The sequence below is a fragment of the Nicotiana tabacum genome, chromosome 11 (genome assembly GCF_000715075.1).
Source record: "Nicotiana tabacum cultivar K326 chromosome 11, ASM71507v2, whole genome shotgun sequence".
NCBI classification, from domain to species: domain Eukaryota; kingdom Viridiplantae; phylum Streptophyta; class Magnoliopsida; order Solanales; family Solanaceae; genus Nicotiana; species Nicotiana tabacum.
Window position 1 is genome coordinate 162472412 of NC_134090.1, and position 10257 is coordinate 162482668.

At 35.4% G+C, this 10257-nt stretch overlaps 1 protein-coding gene across 1 annotated transcript; it reads right to left on the bottom strand.

Moving 5' to 3' along the window:
* Positions 1-4123: 4123 nt before the first annotated feature.
* LOC107812596 (uncharacterized) lies at positions 4124-9797 on the bottom strand. The gene is made up of 2 exons (XM_016637742.2): positions 9205-9797; positions 4124-4753 (listed from the first exon to the last, which is right to left on the bottom strand). Exons 1-2 carry the CDS (start codon positions 9666-9668, stop codon positions 4321-4323), a joined length of 897 nt encoding a protein of 298 aa, XP_016493228.1. The 5' UTR covers positions 9669-9797; the 3' UTR covers positions 4124-4320.
* Between the last annotated feature and the right edge of the window lie 460 nt (positions 9798-10257).

A 10257-nucleotide genomic window follows, 5' to 3' on the forward strand; every position in this document is an offset into this window, starting at 1 on the left:
AAACCAAATTTGATCGGTTTTTAAATTTCAAAACCAAAACCAAACCAAACCAAAAAATATCGGTTTTTTGGTCGGTTTAGTTTGATTTTCGGTTTGGTTCGGTTTTTCGGATTTTTATGAACACCCCTAGTCTTAACATCCACTAGTGGCTCCCCTAACCCCCTCCATCGAACAGGTCTCCTTGATTTACCCAGATAGAGATAGGGGAAATGTTAAAAGAAAAAAAGGAAGGAAAATAAGTCCATAATATCAATAGCCGGATCAGAAATTTCATAAAAAGGATTAAAAATATTATGTTGTGTTTAGGAAATTCAATAATTTATATATAATATTTACCTAACAACACCCAATGTAATATTTTCCAATGGTATCTCTTTGGGCAAAAGTTTATGTGAAGGATGTATAAATGAATTTTGACATCCTTGGATTGTTGGGTGACAAACGCGAATATAAATTTGAAGTTTATAGATTTTATAACGATTTTAAATTAATATACAATAATAATCGAACCAACAAATTAGATTTCGAGCTAAATATTCTTATATATTAGGTTAATTTTTAATATAAAAATAAGATTTATACAAAAATTATTGAGTTCGCGTAAAAGTCGAGAACCCATATAGCTCTATCCCTATTTGTATGAACATATTAAACAAATATGGGGGGGTAAGGGAGCTTCCGTATTGTCTACCTCGCATTTAAAGCCAATATCATGCACGTACTGTCACATTGTAATATTGTAACGTAATGTACTACTGCACACATCTTACACCTATTTTTAATATTTGTTTGGAGGGTCATTATTCTATTTGTCTTGAATCACTTGTCACTTTTTATATATAACATTTTCAAGAATATTTTATTATTTGGACAAGATTTTTCAAGTGCTATCCTCTTTTCTCTTTTAAACAAAAACATTAGATCGTATTATTTCTCATTCAGCTTCTAAGTAACTAATTTATTTTAAAATAGTAATAAATTTGTCGATTCTCAATTTCAAATTGACACTCGGAAGATAAGGTGACCAAGAATTGGAATGAAGAAGTGTATTTAGTACTTTTTCCACGTCAAGATTGTTAAATTGTTTATTTGGGAATCAATCAATATGAAATTAAATTACAGCTACAACTTTTAATAATTTGGAATGAACATTTTCACATTGCACTAGCTGTAACATTTTACATGCAACTTTTAATTATTATTTTTTTCAAAAATGAATTAATTTAAATCGAACAGTCTGGAATTGGAGGATAATTATTATGGTTGTTTTATTGCTGTTCTTCAAACCAATTGCTCTGCTCCCTGGAAGAATTCTTGCTTAACCCTTTTTTATTTTCTTTTTGTTTTTCTTTTACTATGTTTATTCTTTTGATTTTGTTGTCCCCAAAGGGGAGCTTTGGAGCAATAAAGTTATCTTGGTGTGACTTGTAGGTCACTGGTTCGAACCGCAGAATCAAACACTAATGCTTGCGCTACATCACACACCTTGGAGTGTGATATTTCATATGTATAAACTTGGATGCTTTGTGTATCAGACTGTCCTTTGACCTCTTGATTTTGCAGTATGTGAGTATTTGAGAGGACCCAAATTTTCATAAACTGGGTATCTGTCACAGCCTTTATTTATGTCATTTGTAATGGAGAGGATTAAATGTTTGCAAAAATCTCGAAAGACTCTAATAAAGGCAAAGAAGATAGTTAAAACTTGAGCTTTTTTAAGTATTACTATTGACTTTTGCATGTGTAAATGGAATTTTGACCTTTGTTTTATACAAGTCCTTATTTCCTTCAGCAATTCCAGTTGTTTTTTTTCCTACAATGGTTTTTTTTTTTTTTTTTGTACAAAAACCACAAAGTAAGTTGCTAAGTAGGGAGTGTTTACAACATTCTTTTTGAGTCCAAATTACTTTGTCCATCTTATATGATTTTGTTTGATTATTCCAAAGCCAAAATTCAAGTAGTACTCAGGCTATGGACCTGTCATAAAGCCATTGGCTCAACAAGTTGAGCATCTATAGTAGTCTAGTTCCTTCCTACCTTTTTTCCACACAATTGAGGCACTCACATACAACCAAAAGTTAGAAATGGGATGGTGGGATGATTGGGATCCTGAGGTTTCAGGTTCGAAATTTGGGAATGTAAAATTTCTTATTAGATCGTGTTTTACTCTCCTTTGGTATACCTCTTTGGCACAAATCCAATTAGTAGGATTAACGGGTTTAAAATTATAGGTCACGAGTTCGAGCTGTGGAATCAACGATTAATGTTTACATCTAGGTGGGTTGCCTAAATCACACCCTCTTGGGATGCAACCCTTCCTCGGACCCTGTGTAAATACAAGATGACTCGTGTATCGAGTTGTCCTTTTTTTAAACAGGTTTAAGATTAATCCGGTCAATTATTTTCTGATTAATCGAGTCAGTGAATTTTGGATGCCCAAAGCAAATATAAAAAATAAAAATACAACAATATTGAGGTAGTCGTATCGAATTAATTAATTATGTGATCTTTCCTTGTGTTATGGTCCAAGAAGCAGACAATAAGGGATTTGACAATTCAATGTCAAAGACAAAATGGGCTTGTTTCGTGCGACAAACCTTCTTGGCTTAGACCATGTAATAAATACTAGCTGGTTTTTGGGATTTATTATTTCCAGTTGATGATTGTGATGAAAATTATATACTAAAAAAACCTATACACAAGATTGTGTCACGTCTTTTCTGGGAAAATTTCGTTCAATTGATCACTGTATAAAACATGGATGCAGCACAATATATTATGGCCACTGCACTACCCTAGCTAAATAAAAGGTCTTTACTTTGAACTTGAGTGTACGTACAGTGGAAATAATATAATAACTGTTGCTCCTAAGTTTAGTAAGCATGGAAATCAGGAACTTTGGCAAGGGAAGAAATCAGAGACAGACGTTGAACTCAGAGTATTAATTGAAAAATGGCAAACCATTGGAAATCACATCTGTTACTGATAGCTGATGGGAAAGATGTCTCTTCTGATCTTTTGGTGGTGTTACTGACTCATCTTGATCCGAGTGAAGTTGACCTTGAGATCATAGTATGAGAGTGATTTCAAGCTGTATTCCATCACTTTAGAATTGTGGTTGGAACCTTTTTATTTTTAAATAATCGCGGTATCTAAATCAACTTACGAGCACCCACCGCAATATGTACCAGGTAATTCTGCTTACTAAAAATTTAGACGAATGTGATTAGAACAACGACAGCAACAACTCAGTATAATTTCACTAGTAGGGTCTGGGGAGGGTAGTCTGTACGCAGACCTTACCTCTATCCTAGGGTAGAAAAGCTGTTTCCAATAGACCATCGGCATCCCTTCCTCCAAAAACTCCCCACCTTGCTCTTGGGATAACTCGAACTCACAACCTCTTGATTAGAACCTTGCCTTTTTCCTATCTTGATTCACATTGGCGGCACAACTTCCAGTTCTAGTATAAGGAAGCAAGTTTATTCCCAATACCCAATGACCTAATGATAATTCTTCTTCTAAGCCATTTGATGGTTTCCCTCGACCCTTCGCATGCATTGGAAATCAGATCAATATTTCCTTTACTACTTTGAATTTCCCTTATGATAAATTATAGGCTTCTCTAAAGGAAGTCAAGAAGTTTATGAGACTTGAAATCTGAGTTAATTATGCATTTCGTTTCATTTGGAGGGTTTTCCTTTATTCAAATTTTATATGGACTAATGTAAAGATTTGGAGGGGCATGTAGCTAAAATGTGCAGTGTCGAGAGAGCCGCACAAACCACAGATAACATATGAAACGCAAATAGATAGTTGATACTAAAATACAACAAATAATTACTTGATGCTTAAAGCTCAGAGAAGAAATCGTGGGAGTGGTTTCTGTACATTTTCAGCATCGACAAGCTAAACATCCCTAGAGGTGTCAAAACAGTTCGAATATACAAAGGAATAATATCGTTGATTTTGTGGCATTGAAGTAAATTCGATTGACTATACCACATTTGATGCATTTCTTCATATTATTCTGCAACTGGAAAATCAATGCTATAGATGATTTGAAATGCAAATGAACTATAGAAAGCATTGGAACTATAGCATTAACTGAAGCCTCGTGGTCTGGGAGAAAACAGAAGCTTGAAATTATCATTCTATTCATTGCTACACTTGAAAGAAGTACAAACGCGCTACTACGGTAGCATTAATCCCAGATCTGCGGGGAAAGGCAACAAGAACTCCTAAACAGAGTCTCCTCTTTACATCAGAGTAGAAACACATGCTCTATGTAATAGTTTAACTAAGGCCTGGCGTTATCACCTACCTTTGAATGTTGAGCATGGCCTTAGCTTCCATTTGCTCTTCCATTAAATCCTCACTAGCATACTTGCTCAAGAGCTCCATCTTCTTCTGCTCCACTACCATCCTTTCAATCTCCTTCTCGTCCGGCAATGGTACATGTACCACAAATTCTTTTTCTTTCTCCTCCTCCCTCTCCTTTTGCCTCCTCTCCTCCTCGATCACATCCTCTTCCTCCTCGAACAATATCTTTGATCCCAAACCCACCTCCACTACCTCCCCACTTTTTACCGCCTTCATGGCTTCCCTCTTTATCTCTTCCATCTCCATCCATTCTTTCACAGCTGCAGCCTGCATCTTCTTCTCTGCTGGTCCCTCCAACTTCTCCAATATTCCATCCTCTTCATCTCTGTACCCGTAGTAGCTGGCATCAATCCTCTTGTATATATCATACCTGCAGAATTTCAGCAAACAAATCAACATAAGGATTGGCGAAATAATATAAAGCATAAAAAGATCTAACATGTATCCCCACAAAAATCATTAAATAACAAAGTAATATTTACAGCATGAAAAAGAAGTATCCAACCAAAGCTCTTTTATTCAAACTTAGATTGTCAAATACAACAAAATGTAAATGGCTACATTGCACTTAAAAAAACAAATCTGTTTTTTTCCAAGAATGTAGTTTACTCTTCCAAGAATGAAGAATGAGCATGGGTGATACTGACTTGTGGTCGATGAGATGCCATCATACATGCATAAACAGATTAAAACTACGCAAAATTTCTGATAAACTAAAGTTCATAAGTCATAAATAAAACTTGCAACCTACTAAACTAACAATCTGTCCATATTCCTAATATTTTTTAAGGAAAAAATCTTAACAAGCTTTCTTTTACTAATATCACTTTCGTACTGACCATGCATAAGGATGTCAGTTAAAGAAGCGGGTCATTAAATTGGTGACAAGGCTAGTGGCTGTAAGAAATGCTATTTGATAAGTGTAGCAGGACTAAGATGCCAATCTTAAATGAAATGAAGCAAATACCACTGCTTATAGACTTTGGCTGCAGCTTTAAAACCTGCTTACTTGATAACTGTGAGCAGGCTGGAAGAAGTGCCAACAGATGGGTTGTCAACCTTCTTTCTCAACTTCACACACATTCACAAGATGTGTTTATTTGTGTTTTCTACATATTCATCTTCATCCAACAACAGCACTATGCATTTTACACGAGCAAATATTTTCATCTGGTAGGGAAAAGCTCATGTAGAGGAAGGGCGTTCTTCTTATTTTCATTCCTCGAAAAATGTTCTACGGTTTTGCAGAGGGAAGCCCATAATTGACAGCGGACTGTGATTCATTAATGATGAACAAATAGACTTCTTGGTCAGTTCTCCACCTTCACAATGGAGAATAGGGCTGTTTAAGTTCTAATGGCTCTAATTAATAAGGACCATCGAAGTTGTCAAAAGTGGAAGGTACATGAAAGCGCCAACCTTTGTTAAGGCTCTAAGCAAAACTATGTCCTACATTTGAAATTGTCAGAATGGTATTATAGACATTTCATATGTATAAAAAGTCTATCATGCCCTTTGTGAAGTAAAAAAGGTAGAATTTTGCAATTTAAAATTTGAATTTGATTCTCTCATCAAGTTAATTATATCATATGTTCCCAATGCATTGAAGGATAAAATATTAGGGATTTATTTTTAACTTTTTGTAGCACGAGACATACGTTGAAGAAATTAAGTAGTTATATTAGCTCCTCTATTCTTCTTTTTCATTTAGGAATAAGGTGTATAACATGCATCCATTAATTATAGCTTCTCTTCTTTTTCATTTATGTTCATGCAAAACACCTTATACATCTTCCATTAGTTATCACAAAGGGCAACTACTTCGGTTCTTCTTTTCATTTAGGGGCACGGCTGCACGCTATAGGACTTCCATCAAATATGGCTTCTCTGCTTAATTTTTGTTTAGGTGCATCGAAAACATCTTACCGTACACCTTCCATTAGTTATCTTTGTAAAAGAATAAAGGAGCTATAACTACTTACTTTTTCAATGTATGTGGCATGCAACAAAAAGCATTTTTCCCGCCATTAGTATATTCTATTTCTTTTTGAAATGGAAATAGGTGAAATATAACAATTATTTTATTTCTTTATGCCTATATTCCCACCCAATGCATTGAAGAAATAAAATAGTACTATCAACTAATGCATTGGAAACATAAGACAATTAATTTGATGAGAGAAAACCAAATCTTCTTGCGAGAGGTTTTATGTAAATCAAACTTCCTTGCTGTCATATAGGTCCCTCTTCTCTTGCTGATTTAGAACTCGAGGAGGAGAGAGGCTCTTCTGCTGCAAAACCTTACTTTTTTTATGAATAGTATAATAAACATTTTACACATATGAAATGTCCATAATACCCCCGTTCTAGCCATTTTTTGTTTAATCACAATAATTTGCAAGCATAATTAAGTCCGTATAAAAAGCGCCTTTTAACTTATATATAAGGAAGTATTTTTAACTTCAACATAGGTTTGAAACATCGCTAAATTAGATATCAGATATGAAATACTTTTAACTTCTTTTAATCATTGAATAAGAAGACAATGTTATGACTTCTTCCATATATAAGAGACATTATATTAAGGTCATTTAAAAAAAAAAGCAGATTAATTCTTCTATTTTTAAAAATAGTGCCTTTTTACACTGTTTTTATCTCAAGATCTTGTATTTCTATTGATTGCATTGGCAAGAGAAAGATTTCTAACCTATTAAGCTAAGGTTCCCAAGACGTGAATTTCCCATCTTTTCTCTATTGCAAATGCAAAAGCCAAAAGAGGCCACTTTGCTGAGCCTTTAGCGAGCATAGAAGGCAAATTGCATGCGAGTGCACCTTAGGAGAAATTTACAAGACCGGGAGATAGATGAGGTGAGACTCCTGCACAAACTTTACAGTTTCACAAGTCTGGAAAAGTTGATCATATAGTGGAAGGATCTTCCTCCCAGTGTTCTTATGTAAAGTCATATTATAATCTATTTGTTGACAAAGCTGTCCCAAGACGCATTTGGATGCCTCTACGGAAACTGAAGGCACCCATAAGTAGCATGTTTAATTGTTGTAGGTTCTCTACTTTTGGTATACAACTAGTATACGGGGTTTCCACATCATCAATAAAATTATTTACCCTATCAAAAACGTAGCATGTTTAAAATTGTGGGCAATATGAGGACACAATATCGACAGCATGTTTTTTAGGGATGAAGTATAGCCAGTGACAAACGAACATTTTAAAAGGAGGAGACACTTAGCTGTTAGATGGTTTTATTGATTCCAGAATCATGGAAAGGACATGGATTATCTTTTGTTCCATTGTGGTTTGCTTCGGAATAATGGGCCATAGTACTCTGCATTTTCGATGTCTGATGAGTACTACTAGAAATGGTTCAGATACATGTCAATAATTCCCTTATTCCTTTTAAGCTTCTCATCGTCCAATGGGTATCCACAGGGACAATGGTAGAGACAACAGAGATGCTAGAAGAAAAAACTTGTAGAAGACCCGCCCCCTTTACATAATTTGTTCATTATTTGTATTTTTTTTTTGTGTTGTCCCTTCTGGTCTGTATTTTCATTAATGTAGTGCTTATGCTTTCCTGAGCCGAGGGTCTATTGGAAACAGCCTCTCTATCCTCACAAGGTAGGGGTAAGGTCTGCATACACACTACCCTCCCCGGACCCCACGGTGTGGGATAATACTGGGTATGTTGTTGTTGTTGTAAGTAGTTGGCTAAATTTTTGGAAGCCTATTGCATACTTGTATTGATTGCTTTTTACTGCTTGAGTAGCCAAGGCAATCTCAAGTCAATTCATAGTTTTCCAACACGACCTTATTTATAGAATATGAACTATGTCAAAACACCGTTTTCGAATATATCACTGACATTTAATAAACTGATCAACCAAAAAAGTTGAAAAAGCAATTTTTGGCCGCAACACCTCTATTTTAAATATGTTAAGCAAACATGTTTTCTTTCTATCCGACTTCAAGTGTGTGCTCAGATCACTGAAATGTCCACATTCACCACTGGCTGTTATTTTTGAGAAAGAAATCAAAATATAACAACCAATTGAAATGACAGTGTTTCATCAATTTACGAGAGCATGTCGCCCTTTCATTGTCTTCTGATCTCCTTTAATTGTTAGGAAGGGTAGGTGGATTTCCTAGGCAGCTAACTCAATATTGAAAACCCTACTTCCTATGTAAAAGTTTCAGTAATTTGCATTTTGCCAAAGCAAAAATATAACTTTGTATATGCTTCAACTACTTTCAATGTAATCTCTAAACATCAGTACAACGAGAATTCAAAACCCAGCTGTCTTAGGTTAGTTTTTTTTTCTTCTTTTGTTTTTTGATGCCCATGAAATCTGTCAGCAGCCAAGTTGACAGGCAACCTTGGGACCAACTGTAGCCTTCGAAATTCAGGGATAATGGCCCACCCCTCTACCCTTATCTACTTAAATACCAAGCTTAGTTTGCATCGCACAATGCTTGAACATGTGGCCTAAGTCCCAAGTTCCCGAGCCTTTGCCACCTGAACTAAGCCCTGGGGACTATTTTCGGGTAGTTTGTATCATATAAAAAAATTAGTCATTTTTAATAAATTCCTATAAAAAAATTTCTACTAATTCTGAAAAGCTACTCGTGATACCTAACATAACGGTTGTACTAAACAAGCACCAATAAGGATACGTAAACCAGATAACACAATGTAGCACCAATGAGGCCAAAATCAATCAATCAATCAATCAAACAACTACGAGTCAATATCAAGCTAGTAAAAAATCACTTATACAAATGCTCGTAAGCATATAAATACTTACCTTGTTCTTCGTTTTCGCAATTCAGGAGGTTTCTCAAACAACTCCCTAACACCAGGCAACTTCTTCGCAGCACCAAAATACCTATACCCAGGACCACGTCCACCCGGGTTTGGAACATCAACAATATTCCCTTCCAAATCCGTCATTTTAGCCGAATGCTTAGTATAATTAGGCCCACCAAGTTCAATAATCCTCCTTTCCCAATGTCCTTTTTCTCTAATCAACTTATTAATCTCATCATTTAGGTCTCTTAATCTGTGTTCTCCTAATCCTTCGTTTTGGATCTCGGCTACTTTTCGACCGATTTCTCGCATAATTTGCTGCCTCCATTTGTCTGCTTCAGCTAAATCTCGACACTCTGAGGCTAAATATGGGCGCCGTTCTTTGGGCTTTTTCTTTTCTTCTTCTTTCATTGTGATGAATCGATTTAACATTGACTGAGCTTTCTCTTCATTACGCGCCATGGCTGGTTCTGTGAATTGCCAAGAACTGAAACCCTATAGATTTTTCAGTTGGGGATTTGGGGGAAAATCTTAAACCCTAGAAGGAGAGCAATTTCAGAAGTTTATACGAGAAGCTTTTCGCTTTGTTCAGATTTTCGGGGTTCAGTAGTTATCGAGTGCATCGAACGACGTCGTGTGTATTTCTCAATTTTATTTTAGTTTTGAATCTTAAACCTACATGTTAGAAGGATAAAGTTGTAGTGATTGTATAGCCTGTTTGGCCAAGCTGCAAAAATCAGCTTATTTTAAGAAATGCTTTTTTTAAAAGTATTTTTGGTGAGAAGCAGTTTGTGTTTGGCTAATTAGTTTGAAAATCACTTCTAAGCAGCAATTAGTGTTTGGCCAAGCTTTAAGAAATTGCTTCTAAGTGTATTTTTCTCAAAAGTGTTTCTCAAAAAAGTGCTTTTGGAGAAAAGCTACTTTTTTTGCTTCTCCTCAAAAGTACTTTTTTTCCTTCCAAAAGTTTGGCTAAACACATCAATTTTTGGCCAAAAGTGCTTTTGGCAACAAAAAAAAAACACTTTTGACCAAAAAGAAGTTTGGCCAAACA